The 18241-nt window shown below is 34.2% G+C and overlaps 3 protein-coding genes across 3 annotated transcripts; 2 read left to right on the plus strand and 1 right to left on the minus strand.

Moving 5' to 3' along the window:
• The first annotated feature begins 204 nt into the window (after nucleotides 1-204).
• On the plus strand, nucleotides 205-2560 carry LOC111013862 (ubiquitin-conjugating enzyme E2 28). Its single transcript, XM_088119058.1, has 5 exons — nucleotides 205-412; nucleotides 572-644; nucleotides 836-963; nucleotides 1091-1195; nucleotides 2152-2560. The coding sequence occupies exons 2-5, from the start codon at nucleotides 575-577 to the stop codon at nucleotides 2293-2295; spliced, it is 447 nt and encodes a 148-aa protein (XP_087975184.1). The 5' UTR covers nucleotides 205-412; nucleotides 572-574; the 3' UTR covers nucleotides 2296-2560.
• Nucleotides 2561-3874: 1314 nt separating this feature from the next.
• TH9 (thioredoxin H-type 9) lies at nucleotides 3875-8661 on the plus strand. Its single transcript, XM_022288380.2, has 5 exons — nucleotides 3875-4220; nucleotides 4724-4795; nucleotides 5991-6113; nucleotides 7696-7818; nucleotides 8347-8661. The coding sequence occupies exons 2-5, from the start codon at nucleotides 4775-4777 to the stop codon at nucleotides 8500-8502; spliced, it is 423 nt and encodes a 140-aa protein (XP_022144072.1). The 5' UTR covers nucleotides 3875-4220; nucleotides 4724-4774; the 3' UTR covers nucleotides 8503-8661.
• Nucleotides 8662-11270: 2609 nt separating this feature from the next.
• On the minus strand, nucleotides 11271-14707 carry FER (Malectin/receptor-like protein kinase family protein). The gene is made up of 2 exons (XM_022288354.2): nucleotides 14579-14707; nucleotides 11271-14434 (listed from the first exon to the last, which is right to left on the minus strand). Exon 2 carries the CDS (start codon nucleotides 14313-14315, stop codon nucleotides 11619-11621), a length of 2697 nt encoding a protein of 898 aa, XP_022144046.1. The 5' UTR covers nucleotides 14316-14434; nucleotides 14579-14707; the 3' UTR covers nucleotides 11271-11618.
• Nucleotides 14708-18241: the final 3534 nt, after the last annotated feature.

Genomic DNA, 18241 nt, shown 5'->3' on the forward strand with positions numbered 1-18241 from the left:
ATAGGGTGGTACTAAAATCTAACCCTGATCAGACATAATTTTAACAAGATTATACCCTTAAGAACCAAAAAAATATTATTGCTATTTGAGCATGTAAAATTAGAGAAGCTACCGATTCTCACAAGTAAAAGAATGGATAAGATTGGAAGGCGGTAAGAAAATAAAAAAAAGGGGGATTTTTGGGATCGCTATAAATATTCTAAGTCCGCTGTGATTTGGGTTGGCGATTGGCGGAGCTCTTGGGTCTCCACATTCTCAAATTGCAGAAAAATCAAAGGGTAAAGAGACCCACCAAGAAGTAGCGGTTGGTTTCTGGGGGCGGCCCTGGATCTGCTTTCCAACTCTATTTCCCCTCCCCGCCGATCTTCATCTCCTCAATCTCGCCGATCACAAACCCTTTTATTTTCTCAAGGTATTTCTCTTCCCCACCCCCCCCCCCCCCCCCCCCCCCCCCCCCCGATTTCCCCTTTTTATTCCCGTTCTCTGTTGAATCTGTTTCTCAATCGTCTGCTCTGTTCTTAGCTTGATGGGTTTTTTGCATCTTCTCGTTTTTGATCGTTTTTGCCTCTAGAACATGGCTTCGAAGCGTATCTTGAAGGAACTCAAGGATTTGCAGAAGGATCCGCCCACATCTTGCAGCGCTGGTGCGTTCTTAAGCTTTGATCTCTTTATTTTGTGATCTAAATTTTTGCATACGTTGTGGGAAATGAATGAATCGATTTCTGTTCCAATTTCATTTAGGGTTTTTGTGATTGATTTTGTTGTTGACCTTCTGATCTGTCTTGATGTGATGATGATTAGGGTGATGTTTTTGGAATTTTGATTTTGAGGATAGGTCCTGTAGCTGAAGATATGTTCCATTGGCAAGCGACCATTATGGGGCCATCTGATAGTCCTTATTCGGGAGGTGTTTTTCTTGTCAATATTCATTTCCCTCCTGATTACCCTTTCAAGCCCCCCAAGGTAAATGATGTTTTGTTTTCAAATGATCTATCGTCTGTGCAAGATGATTCTGTGTTTACCGTTTTTCTTTTCGTCGGAGTAGTATACGACCTCTGAACCGAGGTTTTGATGGTTGTGTATTGTTCAGGTTGCTTTTAGGACCAAAGTCTTCCACCCTAATATCAATAGCAACGGAAGCATTTGTCTTGACATCCTTAAGGAACAGTGGAGCCCTGCGCTTACAATTTCTAAGGTTGGTTCGACTTTTTCGTTTATCTTCTGGTTCCTGAATCTGGCCTGTCATTGTGTGATGTCTACATGATGAATATAACTTTGGTCATGTTTGGTATACAATACATGTGCTTTTGTTGTAATAAAGTTATGTGTGGCGTAGCATGGATTGCGTACTGGTTTGAAAGTTCCATAGTTGATGGAGAATCTTAGAATACCCGAGTAACACTGGTAAATTCATGACCTTGGTAGCATGGCCTTTAATCAACAGCATAGTTCAATTTCTGCTTTTGTTTTCTTGGTGGGTGTCTGTGGTTTGATCACATAAGCATTCTGGAAATTGTCTGAATCACGATCTTGCTGCTAAGTTAACATAAATTTTTGGGTTGAGTGGTAGTTTAATATGGTATCATAGTAGAAGGTTCTGTATTCGAACCCCATTTTCCTCACTAGTTCATGATTTCTTTTTTAGTTAAGAATAGTCCCATTTCCCCCCTTTTATCATTGAGATGATGGGCCCTGCTTGTTGCATTATTCTCATGGCGTGCTAACACCCCACCAATCCCCGAACGGTTTGCCCCACCCAAAGGACAGCTCTCCGGGGCAGTCGAGAACAGTCATTAATTTGTGTTTCCACCCTATAAAAGTGTTGAGGAAGAAGTGGTTGTTGTGGCCATCATCACTTGTTAATATGTAGGGTACCTCAGCTGGCATCAATGTTTAGAGAAGCCCTCATTCTATCTACATTGCTGTGACTTCGTTATCATGGAATAAGATCAGTTTCCCATCTGTGAACTTGCATTCCTCATCAGCTTTATTGATTTAGATTTCACTATAGACCCGCACAACTGCTACTCGCAATCCCGCTTGGGATAAAGTAAAAGAACGAGATTGACATGATTTCATTTCCCTTTCATCTTGTCAAATAGACGGGCAAATACCTAAAAACACTAATGTCTAATGGTGTTGATGAACCAGGTCCTGCTCTCCATATGCTCATTGCTGACCGATCCAAACCCAGACGACCCTCTCGTACCGGAGATCGCACACATGTACAAGACTGATCGAGCCAAGTACGAAGCGAGTGCACGGAGCTGGACTCAGAAGTATGCGATGGGTTGAGATGCAGTGTCGGTGATGGTGATGATGATGACGATGGTGGGTGGGATCTTTAGCATGGCATCCTTCTGTATTTTCCTTGGTTTCTTGCAGTTATTTGGGCTGTGTAGGTAAAAAGAAAAAAGAAGTTTTATGCTGTTTTTTTAGCTTTGCCACTGAAATTTAATTTATGAATGAAAGATGGAAGCAAGTGTCTAAGATTGTCAAATTAACTGGATTGAACATTCCCTCTTAAATGGGGATTTGATGCAAGCACTTATTTATCTCATTCCTAAGTTTTTTTTTTCCCCTTTTCCTTTCTTGGATTTTTGGCACTTTTCTAGGATGGGTCGGGATTTCTCGCGGGGAATTTTTTGTTAACCCATCTCTGGAAAATATCCTTATTCGAAAGACGAGATGGAGATGGGGATTCTTTAGGGGAGCTTGTTAGGAATATGGTTCTTAATCCTTTCAAAGTTTCAATTCGATAAATTTCAATTTTTAGAGTTCAGATTTCAAATTCAAAATGATGCCCCATAAGAAGTTGATTGGTACTACTGATTAATTTTCTTGAAAAATAAATTGTAATTGATAATAAAATCAATTGATATATATATTTTTAACTATCGTTCGTTTTGTGAAGTTTTTCTTAATAATAATTGTATAAAAAGCCATACCAATGCCTTTTTGTTTTTTAAAAAATAATACTTCACAGCGAGGTTGGTAAGTCAATTTCAACCTTAAATTTTTTATTTTATCAATTTGTACATTATAACTGAAAAAGTAGTACAATTAATAACTCCTCGGATAACAAATTTAAAATGCCCGTGAACCAACTAATAAAATCATACATATTTCTATAAAAAAAAAAAACTCTCAAAATCATGTCACGAAATTATGAATATACTCGAATCCAATCAAAATAAGAGTCACTCAAACTTAGTAACAACATGTCCAAATCCAACTAATTAAAAATATCTAACACAATTGGAAGAATAGTATCGAACATATTTTATTATCTAACTATAAGAACGACCATGGTTAGTCACAAATCTTTAGAAAATGAAAACTTAATTAATCGAGGGTCGTAATGTTCTCGTTCTTTGTTTCTCATTTTTAAGAAATATTTAGAAAATTATATAAAAATTTTGGAAACAACAAAAACAAGTCTATCTTTCCATTATTTTTTCAAAAACATGAATAAAAAATATTATTTTATAATTCATGAATAATAAAATCCATAATTAAAAAGGACAAGTATAACCTTAGATAATGAATATTTAATTAAAAAAATTCCATTTTTTTTTACTTTAAAATTTATAAAACAACAAATCAGAAACCATTACCAAACATGTTTTTCTTTTTTTTTTCTTTTAAATAAATAACAATAAATAATAGACAATTACACAATGCAGTTTGGTTATGATTTATTCATATAAAACAAAAGCAAAAACAAAAAATAGAAACATGCACTTAAAATAAAATAAAAAATTCAATTTTTTATATTTATGAAAGTAATATTCATTAAATTACTACCAAAAGAAATAAAGTCGGAAAGAAAATGTATATTAAAAAGATGTTACGTTCTTACAATTTCTTGTATGAAAGTTCAAAGTCTGCATTTTTACCACAGCCAACGTGCCAATGAACTGCAGAAAGTCAATATACAAAATCTAGGGCAAACCCAACTTCACTTTTCTTCTTGATTCCAATCTGAGAGACAGATCCTTCCAATTTTCCAGTTTTGGGTTCACTCGCGTTGCCTTATCCCCTCCGATTCGAGCTTTTTTCCCATCAAAACCAGCCCGGAGGAGAGATTTCGATTGCTGTGGTATTTTATTTGTGTTTTGTTCATCTTCCTTCGCTCCTTTCCTCTCCGCTTTGACGATTTCTGGATGCGATCATCTGCCACTGATTGACTCGAGGCTCCATTTCGGGGGTTCTTGAGGGTAATTTTCTGTTTCTTTTTAATGGGATTCTGCTGTGCTCTGTTTGAATTATTCTTCAGCGATTCGTTTGTGAATCTGGTCAAATGGGTTGCTGCGTCTTCCGCATTTAATTTTGCTTGCCCAACTTTTAATTGGGGAACAGCTAAGGAGTATTCTATTCTGCTAATGATTTTATTCTCTTTCTTTCTGCTGCAGTTCCCCTTTTTCTTTTTCCTAAGGGAATCACATTTCCTTGCTTTACCAATGGGCCAAAATAAGTTTTAAGAGTTTTTACGACTTTGGAATAATGGGAGAGAGGTTTTTGCAGTTTGTCAACGTTTTAGCTGTTAAGATTGCATTTAGCACTGTAATTAAAGTAGAGCGAGCCTATTTTTGATGTCTTCTTACCCAGAATTTATAACCTATCTGTGAATTGAAATTACTTGCAATAGAAAGAAAAACGTTGTATTTTTTTTTTTACCTTGATAGCACATCGCTATTCTGATAGTTTTTCCTTGTTTCAGGCTAATCTGTAACACATAGGACACTTCGAAAATCTGAACTCAGACCATCAAATGGGACTTTGCTCTAGTAAGGTAAGAACCGTATGGAAATCTTATGTGAGTGACGTAAGTAGTTGTTGATGTTTTATGATTTCCTTGTTTTGTTTTATGACTTAAGGAGTTTATGTGTAAGTAGTTGTTTTATGGTTTCCATCAAATGGGTCCCCAGTGGTGTGGCCTTTGTAAAAATTCTTCTGAAGACCTTGACCATATCCTATAGAGTTGCCAGCTCGTGCAGTCTATTTGAGGCTGGTTCTTGGAGGTTTTTGGGGTTTCATTGGCTTGTAATACGGAGTGTAGCACAATGGTGGAGGAGGTGTTCTCTGCCGTGCCCATTTTCGAGATAGAGGGATCCTGTTGTGGCAGATTTTTTTTTTTTTTTTTTTTTTTTGCTATTTTGTGGAGTATTTGGATAAAGTGGAATAGTAAAATTTTTAGGGGTTAAGAGGTCTTGGGGGAAATTTTGGGAGCTGGTTATATTTAATACCTCTCTATGGGTATTTGTTTCTAAGGCTTTTTGTAATTATCAGTTAGGTGTTACTTTTTGTATTAGAGTCCCTTCTTATAGGTTGGTCCCCCTTTGGTAGGTTTGTTTTTTGTATGCCACTTTATATTTTATCATTTATCAAATAAAAGTTTGGTTTCTTATAAATAAAAAAATATATATATTCCCTTGTTTTGTTGGTCTCTTGAAAATTTTAATTGATTGTGAAACTTGTATAGAATGTGAAATCATGAGAATGATGGGTCAGGGCATTGCTTGGCCCAGGCTATGTGGGGTTTGAAAGAGGACTGGACATGTTTGCTTCTCCCGTTAATTGGGTTTGTAAATTAGATTTATTAATTTTCAATCTGTTTGAACAATATAATATTATTTTGGGTGATAGCATTCTGGAGGTTTTTCTTTGTCGTTTAAAAAATGAGGTCGTTACTATATCACCTTAATTATATATGGGTATGGTTGAAGATGGTGCTTTATCATTATTTGCATTCCATCATGGGAGGGATACTATCAAAACATTTTTGGCAGGAAATGTATAATTATAGGAAATATCATTTCCATATGATCTAAGTCCTGACATCAGCAATGCATCAAATTTTATGGCCCAAATTTCTTTTGAAAGGGAAAGAAAAATGATTCACACTTTCGAGAATTTAGCTTGATGCATGTTTTATGTGATCATTAACATTCATCTATCTGGGAAATTATTATGTTTGCTATTCCCAGCCTGAAACCAGAGATGATGAGCCTGAAAATCATGTTGAGTTTTCTGCTGGGAATGTGCATCTCGTCACGACCAAAGAAGCTTGGGACGAAAAGTTGGCAGAAGCTAGTAGGGGTGGCAAAATTGTAAGTTTTTCATTGTTTTATATGCTGCAGTTATAGATAGGTAATGCTTTATTGCTTTTAATATGTTTGATCAATTGAACAGATTAAAATATTTAGTTCCTGAGTTATGTAATCATCGGAACCTTAAGCACCGCTGCTGGTCCCAGATGATTTGATGCTCAAAGATGAAGCAGGCCTGTTTTTCAGAAACCAAAATAGTTGGGGAAAAGCTCTCATGCACTTATATTCCTGTTCCATCAACCTTGTTCACAATCATGCTTTATTTTACATGTATTGACATCCGAAAGTTAAATGGTGCTTAACGGTAGAGTATACTTCAGGTAGCTAAATAGTTAGTAAGGCTTTTGTGACGACAAGTTGGATGGTATTGTTGGGCGTCATGGATTATGGTTTGAACTTGAGAATGATAGTTATACCCTGATTTACTGCCTAGGACTTTTATTCCTCCCCTGCCATTTTTTTATTCGAGAAAAAAGAATGACTCACTAAGGTTAATGAAGGAAAGAGGAGAGTTCCAGAAGGGCATTTCACCTCTTAGCCATGGTATCATTAATTCAACAAGTGAGCAGTCTAACTATTCATATCAAGGATAACGTTTTGTTTGATGATGAAGAAGATTTTAATGTTAGTGTCAGTAGTGAGGATTCGGCAGAATTTTTGGAAAACTAAGAGGTTGTTAATGAAGATTTATAAGAGGTTTTCCTAATTGAGGATTTTAATTTACTTTTTGCAGAGGATAACCACCAATTACACTCTTTTCCAAAAAATGGATATCATTCTTTCTCCTTCTCGGGAGTAGCCTTTGGTAGTCGAAAAAGCTTCTTGTGCAGATAATCAAAATTTATTTTTAATTTTTTGAAGATGGCCTTACCCTAGTTCCAATCACTGAATAGATAGACTTTAATTATGGGCAACAGGTATTTGGTTAGTTCCGCTTCGCAGCAGTGCTGAAGGTTGAGATATTATAGTTTTATTGTCTTCTTAGTGGAGGGAGGTTTTAGATTCTTTACTTCTTCTTTCTGGCAATCAGTTTGTGTTAAGTGATGGTTTCGGTTTCCTCCTCAGTAGTCAATCCTTTTGATTTGGCAAGCTTTATTGATGACAGCTTTTCAGCATCTGTTCTTGGGTTTCAGATCTCATCTTTCTCGTGGGTTTTTTGTTTCTATGTTTTATTTGTTTTTCTTTTTCTTTTTTTCGCTTCCTTGGGGAGCTTGTATCCTTGAACCTTTTCTTCATTTTCATATTATCAATGAAAAGTTTGTTTCTTGTTAAAAAAAAAAAAACCACTAAACTGGGACCTGATACTGCCATGTTTTCCATAATCTTTAAAGATCTATGTGCACCGGAAACGAAAATGAAAAGAAAATACTTTGCTCTCTTTTAAGTCATTTGATAAATAATTTATTGCTTCATGCCTTTATTTTCCCCCTGCTTTTGGTCATTCAAACCATCCACCCATGCTTTATGTCTGATCAACTCATTTAAACCCTGTTTGTGTTCCTTGACCAACTTTCAGCATACTTATTTGTCAAACGATGGGTTTAATCCATTCTTAATTGAGATTATGCATTTGACATGACAGGTGGTTGCGAACTTCAGTGCAACATGGTGTGGTCCTTGCAAGATGATTGCCCCATTCTACAGCGAATTGTCGGAGAAATACCCGTCTTTGATGTTCCTAGTGGTTGATGTTGATGAACTAACTGTGAGTAGTGAAGAACAATATCATTTAGGGAAGACTTTGTTCACTCCTTGATATTTAACTGATTGTTATCTCTAACTACTGCATCTAATTGACATAGAAAGTAATGTTTTTTTCTTTGAGAATATAACCTTACAATTGTAAGGTGGACATTCGAACGGTCAGCCTATCATAAAGGTTATCGATATCTTAACTATTGAACTATGCTCATGTCGGTGACATAAGAGGCAATTTGATTAACATAGCCTGTAAGGTTATAATTGTTTCCAATGAAAAGTTAAAAAAGTTTTGCTATCCATAGGCATATTGGTGTAGAACAGGAGGTTTGATGCAAAGGGCGAAGTGTTCCATGTTCAATAAGTTTATCGTACTGTTACAGAATGGAGTCTGATAACTGAATAAAACATTGTGTTTGCTACTCATTTTGATTAAATTCACAGCATTTTTTATTCACTTGTAAGTTCTACATTGTCTAAGTCTGTTTGGTACACAATACATTTCTGAGTAAAATTGGGTTTTTATCTGTTGCAGGACTTTAGCACTTCTTGGGATATCAAAGCCACTCCTACCTTTTTCTTCCTGAAAGAAGGGCAGCAAATCGACAAGCTCGTCGGAGCGAATAAACCTGAACTACAGCGGAAAATTACTGCAATGGCAGATTCTGTGGCGCACGATCATCGGATATGACTTCTGGTAAATATCATTTTGAAGCCCTTTTGAGTAGCTTCTTTCTGTATTGTGGATGTATGATTTTCTCTGTATAATGCTTCCCTTTTTCAAGTGTAGACATGTGAGGTTGACTGAGTATGAGTAATATTTATTCTGAAATTATTGAGACTTCTTCAAGCTTGAGATTTTGATTTCTTGTTCCTTTGGGAGAAAAAAAATGTTAGATTTTCCGAGCTTGAACAGATCTCTCGTTTGAGAATGATTTTGTTTCGTTTTTCGATTTCCTATGTTTTTTTTTAAATAAGTTTTTCAAGTTTTGAAAACATATTTTTCATCTTAGACAAACTTAAAATACAAAATAGATTTTTAGAAATGTTTTTCTTTTAGATTCAAATTTTGACTAAAATTTTTAAAACACTTTTTAGAGTAGATTAGATGCAAAGGAAATTGTTCATCATCATACGTATATGTAAATAAAAATATTATCAAATGGGAACTAAAAATTCAATTATTGGACTTTTTCTTTAGAAATTTGGGAAACTCATGTCCTGTCGTATAAATTTGTTCTCCCTCACTTTGGACAATTATCCATTTAGCATAATTTGGACAAATTATATAAAAATAGCAGTTAAAATAAATAATTACTAATATAATAGAAATTAGAATCAATCTATGTATATATATATGTTCTACGTTCACATAAATAAAGGAGTTAAATATAATAACATATTAAATTATTATATTTTTAGTCAATTAAGGATTCATCCTTTGGCAAAATGAAAATAAATAAATTGTTATGAATTAATCATTCATCTTTTTTTTTTTTTTTTTGAGTACTCATGATTCGTCCAGTTAATTAATGATTCTCTTTTTTAAAAAAATTATTAGTATTTAAGAAGTTTAAAAATATGAACGTATTTATAAACAGTTAATTATTTTGTTTAAACAATATTTGCAATTATTTTTACATGAATACATATTTAATTTTGATTTTCACATAAAATCCCATCCAAGATATTGTAAAGATGAGGCAGCACTCATGTGGTTTGTTCATAATTTAGGAGACATTTTAAATAAATTTTGGTCATGAGATGTAAATCATTTATTGAAATGTCTCCTCTATACTAAAAAAATAAAAATAAAAATAAATGTCTCCTTTATATTCTGAATGCTGATTTGTCCCTTTTTTTTTTATTAAAAAAGAACATATTTCTTCTTTTAGTCAGAGATTCAACAGGTTCATGTCACTCTGAGTTCGTGCAAGTGTTGTGTTGCGTTGTATTATCATTACATTTAAGTTAAGGAACTTTAAGATTAATAAATAAAAATTTTAAAAAGTATAAAAATTAAGTATGAATGAAAAGGGATTGAGAAGATTGTCCCAAATATTTATATTTTACATTTCAATTTGATATTATTTTAATTTTTTAATTCTCCGATAAAGAGATTTTTTTTTTTTACCACTTTTGACATTATTATTATTTTATATCACTTTTGGAACAATATCTTTAACTAATTAAAATTACTTCTCTGGACTAGAAAAGAAATTAAAATTACTTTTTCATTTTCTTATTTTATTTGACCACTTCGTCAAAACTCAAAAGTACTTTTATAAACTTTTGAGAATGGAAAAATAGAATGCTTTTTCAAATGTAATAAGTGCCTCGGAAATGCAATACAATTATGAAATCTAATTGAATATACAATCAATAAGATTAATTTTTTTTTATCTCTATTATATGTATATATTCAATATATTTTTGAAGCTAAATATATCAAAATGGTTGGTAATTCTCAAATTGATTCTTAATATTTTAATATTCTAAAAACATATTAAAAGTGATTGTTGAAAATTGGTTAATTAAAAGCTAACGTGTAATTAAATAATTATTTTATCACATATTTGAACATGTAAGTAAATCACTTAAAAGAAATAAATCTTCGATCATATGAGCATCAAGGTTTTATTTTGCTTATGAATGAGTTAGGTTTCATTTATTAGGCAGTCCAAATATCATATCTAATTTTGTATTTTTTAACAAAATTATGAATGACTTAATTGAAATTTTTTAATACAATAAGGGTAAAATTGAGAATTTGAAAAGATAGCCTGTATTGAATTTTTCAATTAATTTTAGATGAAATTAATGATTTAAAATGATACCTTATAAAAAATTGAATCATCAACTTTTAAATTTGTAATAGTTGTCATATCCATTAAGCTAAGCTCAAATGGAAGACTTTAAAATAACATCTTTTAATATACCGTTTCGTTAGCACTTTTAACGAGTCGGTTTTTTTTTTTTTTTGGTAGTAGTAGTAGTCGTCATCGTCGTCTTGTTCCAAATCTAGTAAATTATCTGGAGTTATGTGAGTGTATTTGCAATTCGTATATTCAATTTTGGTTCATTTTAGTCCCTACATCTTCAAAATGTCCATTTTGATCTTTGTACTCTTAAAAGAGTGACAATTTTGATATCTATGTGCAAAACGGTCACTTTTTAAAAATACAACTAAAATGAACAAAAGTTGAAAATATAAAGACTAAATTTAGCGTTTTAAAGGTAGAAAGACTAAAATGAACCAAAGTCGAAAATACATTCACCAAAATAGTATTTAAACATTTCCGATCATTAAATTAAAACATGGACATTTCCTACTCATTCAATAAATTATACTTTGAAATCACCTATGAATTTTAATGTTCAGTTGTGACAAAGACTAGTTTGAAAAGAAGGAAAAAAAAAGATAGAAACTGAAACTGAAAAACATATTAAAGATGAAACTTTAAAGAATGACATAAACATTAATGACAAAATAATACACTTAAAGTAGTCAATAATAAAGAAACAGAGCATGCAGAAACCACACATGGAGGAAAGTATGGAGTAAAATAAGTTGGAATATACCGATATTTCAATCGATATTTTATACATACAACAAATTATACTACCAGGCCACAATAACAGAGGAGATTTTTCTTGGATTTGAATAATTAGAAGCCTCAAAGAGAGAAAAAGAGGGAAGATTTGTAATAATTGACGAGCAAAGATTGTACCTTTATATGATCAATCAAAACTATAGAAGTATGGCCTTACTGAGTTGAGTGAGTGAGGCAGCCTCTCCTTGTGATGTTAACGACCTTTTGGGTTCATGATCTGTGAGAAGACAGCGCTCGGGGTCAGCCCATCGGAATCTTCACTGGCGAGGCTTCGGCTTCCGATGCTCATACTGATTCCGGTGCTTCTTGAGTCGGTTATGTTTCCATCGATGCCGGGGGAAGCATCTGGGTCCTTCTTCCCTTTGTAAACTACGTCGAGCTGAGCTTCGTCTTCTTCGATCCCACTGCCTAGTTTGCCACTCTCTTCTGCGCTTTCCTGCAGCTGCAATGCAAACTCTAGATTCCAAAGAACATCGCCCATCGATGGCCTCTCGATGCCCTGATCAGACACACATTTCATTGCTGTTTCCGCGAACTTCTTGAGACACTCGGATGCGATCTTCCCCTTTAGGTATGTGTCGATTATCTGATCCAGAATGCCTTTGTTGTAGCAGTGTGCAGCCCATTCGGCTAAACTCACTTGCTCCTTGGGGAGTGTTGGGTTGAGGGCTGGCCGAGCACATAGGACCTCGAAGAGGACGACCCCAAAGGAGTAAACGTCTGATTTGTCAGTCAATTGCTGCCTCCTGAAGTATTCGGGATCCAAGTACCCGAAACTACCTTTCACTACAGTGCTAACATGAGTGTGATCCAATGTAGGACCGGTTTTCGACAACCCGAAATCAGAAACCTTTGCCACCCACTTTTCATCCAAAAGGATGTTGGTTGTCTTAACATCTCGATGAATAATCGTATGTTTGGCACCAGTATGGAGATAATGCAGACCACGGGCAGCTCCAATGCATATCTCGAGCCTTTGCCTCCAAGACAATGGTGGCTTGTGAGTCTTGTATAAATGCTCGCGCAGCGTTCCATGAGCCATGTAATCATAAACCAGGATCATTTCACAGTTCTCTTCACAGTAGCCAATCAACGAAACAAGGTGGCGATGACGAAGCTTAGAGAGCATTTCAATCTCGGTTTGGAATTCATGCACACCTTGCTCAGAGAGAGGGTTCCCGCGCTTGATCGCGACTTTCATAGTCCCACCATCAATCTCTCCCTTGTAAACCTTGCCAAAACCACCCACTCCAAGTACAAGAGATTCATCAAAGTTCTTTGTGGCAGCCTTGATCTCGGAAAACGAAAAGTGGCGACAAAGGTTGGAAGGCAGGGAGGATGTGTAGCTTCCAGTCGTGTTTGTCTTAGCAGATCCAGCTGAATGTGAATTTCCATAGAGAGAAAGAGGGAGCCATCCTGATGGTCCTTCAACAGTACTCGAATCTTTCCCACTCCAACGACGACGTTTAGCAACAACACAGAAACCGATGATCAGAGCTAGAACAACTACACCACAAACAACTCCAGCAATAATCCCTGCATTATTCTTCGATTTACCATGAGAAGATGCTGGCTTAACTAATGATGGGTCAATAACATCCTGTTTAGGTGCAGGAATCGGATTCAGCCCAGCAAGATTAGCATTTGTATCATTAATTTTGAATATCTCCACTCCATTCAAGATCGAATCGTAGTAATTCGGGACCGCAGACTTGTCTGGATGCAGTTCGAGCCATAAATCCTTCTGTGGACTTCCCTCGGCCGGAATGTAAACCACATAATCTTCAATCACGGGAGTATCATTACTTCTAGCCCAGGCAATCACATCGGCACCATCCGTAGCAGTTTGATTGTAGATAAAAATGTCGAACACTCGTTGGTTAACTTTTGTGATATTTACAGCAATCTCACAAAAATGGAGCCTAACAAGGTAGAAGAACCCAGAGTCAACAGAGAAAATCCATGTCAAATTATAATTCAGATTGACATTGTTATCAGGCCCCATAGCTCTAGCAGTCGAGTAGACATCAACTGGCGCAACATAAGTAGGAATGCTCGGTGGATAATTAATCGTCGTGTTCTGATCAGTGCTCATCGTTACCCCCATTGAAGCACCATACAAGTATGGAGTGTCATCAAACCAAGACCTGTACATTCCCGTATCAGCCGAAGGCGAAATATCATTCCCCCCGACATTCAACCGATAAACATTCTCGAGCGCAGTTGAGTTATCCACAGTGAACGGAGTAGATTGACCAACAATAAAAGTAGTGCCAGTAGTTTCGCTGTAAATATCGGCCATCGACACAATCTCAATCCCGTTCACGAATGCATAAGCTTTTGGGTGGGTGGAGGACGGAATGAAAGTCAAGTTCAACCTTCCATCTTCAACATAGATCGAGTATTCCTTAATGATATACGCAAAATTCAAAGCCTCAGTGGTCTGTGAAGCGCTGAAGTTCTTAAGAAGAGTATAGGATTGAGTGGCGACAGAGAAAAGAGCATCAGATGCATCAAGACCTCCATAAGAAGAAGGATAAAAGTAGAGACGAACGAATAAACGACTAGGGGCCACAGGAAAGCTATAGGTGAAATTAGAGCGAAAAACCCGGGCCGTCATGAAAGGGACTTCAGGAACTGCAGAGTTTTGAGTAGCGGCTTTCGACGCGGTGCTATCACCGGTCGCCGGAACAAATTTGGAGTTGACATCCGTCATCCATTTCCGGTGATCGATATCGTTAGCAGTGGGAGGTCCTCCACAATCCAGGAGGATGAAATCCCGAGGGACATAGTTATCTGCTAAAACCCCATGGAAACCGAAGAGCAAGCAAAGGAAAACAGAGACAGATGCAAATGCAAATGGAAGACGGTACTTATGAATCTCCTTCATGAAATCAACTCGAGAACTATTAATCTCCAGAAATCAACAGAAGAAAGAAGTGAAAAAAAAAAAAAAAAAAAACCTCAGTAGGGCATCAGCCAGCAAAGGAATCAGCTCAGGACTGCGATCTGGAGACAGAAAAACAAACAAACGAAGAGAAATTCGCGCAGGGGAAGTCAAAACTGACCCAGATCCAGCCCCAAACAAGAACACAAAGCACAAAGTCAAAGTAAATTCTTCAGCTATGGGGGGGATCTGAAAATGGAGATTACCTTGGGAGAAAGCGCAGAGGAAGAAGAAGATGAGAAGATGGAGAAAATGGAGGAAGAAGAACCAGAAACCGAAGGCAAAATGGTGGTGCCAGCCAAGAGTTTCGGTGCGGGCCGCATTTTGCAGTGTCTCCAATTAGTGATCCAAAATAGCCCTTGACTTTGGGATTATCTACGTTTTTGCCACTACTACGCAACCAAGTCCAAGTAGCTCCTATCGAGCTTTACAAAGTCTGGGTCTGTGAAGTTTGTGCGTCGGGTTTAGATTGTAACAAGTTTTTCAGGCTATATAGTTTGGGTGTTTGTGATTGACGAAAAACAAAGGGTATGTTTTGAATTGAACTATAAAAAGTTAGATCACAATTACGAAGGACTGAAGTTAGATATTGGAAACTAATATCGTGAGAGATTGATCAGGCGGACTTGTTGATGAGAGAGGTCAAACGATATCATGTCCTATTTGACTTGAGTCTTATTGTGTTAGATGAATGTGAGCCATTGCTAATTTTTTTTTTTTACAACATGTAGGGTGGGGATCGAACTCACAATCTCTTAGTTGGAGATATATGTCAATTACTGCTGATCTATGTTTGTTTTCACAGTCATAGCTAAAATTTAGCTTCATATGCCTAGAGTTTATTTGATTATGAGTCTTTGTACAAAAATGCATAGAGTTTAGAAAGATTACACTAATCCATTCTAGATACAAAATTAAATCTTTAAAAACCAAACTCAAAATCACAAACCAAATATTCCCTAAAAGATTAAAATTTCCTCACCTACATATTCTAAGACGTCACCCTAAATCCTTAGGTATCAAGATTTCATATATCCAATTTCATCCATTCTCACCATTATATTAAGTATGATTTTTTTTCTGTTTCGAAATAGAAAGTATATTTAATTTACCTTTCATTTTTCTTCCCATCACAATACTCTTAATTAAATAGATTTAAAAGAAAAACTATTGTAACTCATACGGTATGTAAAATAATATTTTTTAATACAATTGTGAGGTGGAAATTCAAACTCACGACAACTTGATCAAAAGTAAGTGTCTTAATCTAATAACTTTAAATTGACATATAAAATAAGTTATCATAGGTTGAGTACACCCTTTTTAATAATTATATATAAACAAAAAATCAAATTGTATCCATGAATATATTTCTCCTGTCGTTAGGTTGCACTCCATTTGTCAAAAAACTGAGTTGTGAGGTGGGTCAGTGGTTGTGACTCAATGGACGGTGGATGGATCACAGAGAGAAACTGATCGGACGGTCAGACGACTTCCACAGAAACCCAAAACGCAATTCAAAATAATATTAAATAAAATATCTCATCTATTTTTGTTGTTAAACTTTTCTTTTAAAATAATCGTTTCCAAAGTACTTTTTTTTTCGGGTTCATTTTAGTTATATACTTTCGAAATATCTGTATTTAATTTTTTGTCTATTTTAATATATATACTTTGTAAACGTTTGGTTTAGTCTCTGTATTTTTGTAAACTATTTTATTCTCTCTCACATTTTCTTTGTTTACAATTTCAACACTACATTACATGCAATGTATTTTTTGACATGTAGTCAATAACTTTATATTAAAAGGTCTACGATGTGTATAGAAGTTGTGTGAAAATTTTACAAACAAATACCAAAATAATCATTTTATAAAAGCATACAATTGAAATAAATGAACCAAAATAGAAATTTACGAAAGCAGAAATATCAAAATAAAATAAAATTGAAGGTAACGTAAATTAAATACGGACAATTTCAAACATGGCAAAAACATTTAGTAAAATTAACAAAATAGCAGCTACATTTAGGTTTTTCAAATATAGCACTTTTTCAAAAAAGAAAACTCCACCCAAATGATATATATCTGTAATATATATGACTGTTGATATATATATGTGAAATACATATAATATACTACTGGCATGAATGTCTAAGATACTTGCAATATGTATATGATATACATTCGATATACTACTGATATAAGTGTATGTGCAATATGTATGTGATATATATCTAATATACTATTGATATGAGTATCTGATATACTTACAATATGTATGCGACATACATTTGTACTGTATGTATTGTAATACATATCTAATATACTTCTGATATAAATGAAACTTTTTGCTATATTTAAAAATTTTAAAAATATGTAACATATTTTAAAATACATAAAAGATTTTTGTTAGGACGCTGTTTATAAATTAAATAATTGAAATATTATATTTGTTTTGTAGCATAAGTACGCGTTTTCTTATTTTTTTTATTTTTCTTTTTGTTTAGGAAAAAGGCGAATATGATATGAGAACGCGTTTGGAGAGTTTTATTGGGGAGCCGCGTGGTACCCATTGGCGCCAGCTAGATTGAAGTAGTTCAAATTTTTAATGCCAAATATTGATTATTTTTTAGAACTCAGGCAAACGTGGGTGGGGTCCACCTACTTTTTTCTTCCACTCTTAGGCTGACGTGGATCAATGAGATTTCTTCTAATGATGGCTTTTTAACAAGGTCAAAGTTTTGGAGAATTTATCTACAATCTTGACTTTTGTTTCTAGTATCGGTCCATTGGTGTCCGTTTCGTGAAAAATTGGTTTCATGAATTTTTCTTTACTCCTACTCGATTAGGTTTTCATGTCAATTTAAATATAATTTAATAGATTAAAGTATTGATATTGTAGAAAAGATCGATGGTTCGGTCTAGGGTTTAGGGTATAAAAAATTAATTTAAGTTTTAATTAGTAAGCATTACAAGACAACTCTATCGAAGAACAACGAAAGAAAAATGTTTGTTTTCTTCTTTTTTTTTTTTGACTTGGAAAGTTTAAAATTTCACATCTATCTCATGAATTAATTTCAATATGTTTTTCGACAACAAATGTTGTAAGATCAGACGACTACTCTATGAGATTAGTCGAGGTGCACACAAACTGATCCTCACACTCACAAATATATTAATAAGTAATTTGTAATGTTACTTAAACTAAAATTTTCAACTCAAATAAAATTCATGAATGATATACTTTATTCATATATTTAGTATGACTTAAATGTATTAATGATATACTTGATATTCGATATATCAATTCCTATACATAATATCAAGTATATCGATGATATCCTTTTTTTTAAGTATATTTTTCATAAACAACGATGACAAAATTAGAATAAAAAAAGAAATGAAATTTTCAATTTAGAAATTTTGCCATATTTACCAAATAAAAAAGCTAGTATTATATTTGCAAGTATAGCAAATATTTTTACTACCGGTTAAAAATACCCAATAATTTCTTAGCATCGTCAATAAAGATTTGAAGTAACACAAAAGTTTATATTACTAAACAGATATATCTAGTACCGTAAATAAATTCAATCAAAATAGTTTAAAATAAAGTAACACAAATATATATTATAATAACAAATGTGCAGGAGATTCAAACTCGTGGTCTCTTAATTAGAGATAGACATCGATTACCATTGAGCTAAGTTTATGTTAACAATGTTCTATCATTTCTTTTATATTTAAATATATTTATATTACGTTTTTAACATTTATTACCTAAATTGAGAAATATTATTAAGATAAAACATGTCACATGGACTACATTTGAAAGATAAGAACTCCGAGTCATTTTCAAAAGCTAGC

This window comes from Momordica charantia (genome assembly GCF_013281855.1).
Source record: "Momordica charantia cultivar OHB3-1 chromosome 1 unlocalized genomic scaffold, Mcharantia_2.0 BLBB01000001.1, whole genome shotgun sequence".
Taxonomy (NCBI): Eukaryota; Viridiplantae; Streptophyta; class Magnoliopsida; order Cucurbitales; family Cucurbitaceae; genus Momordica; species Momordica charantia.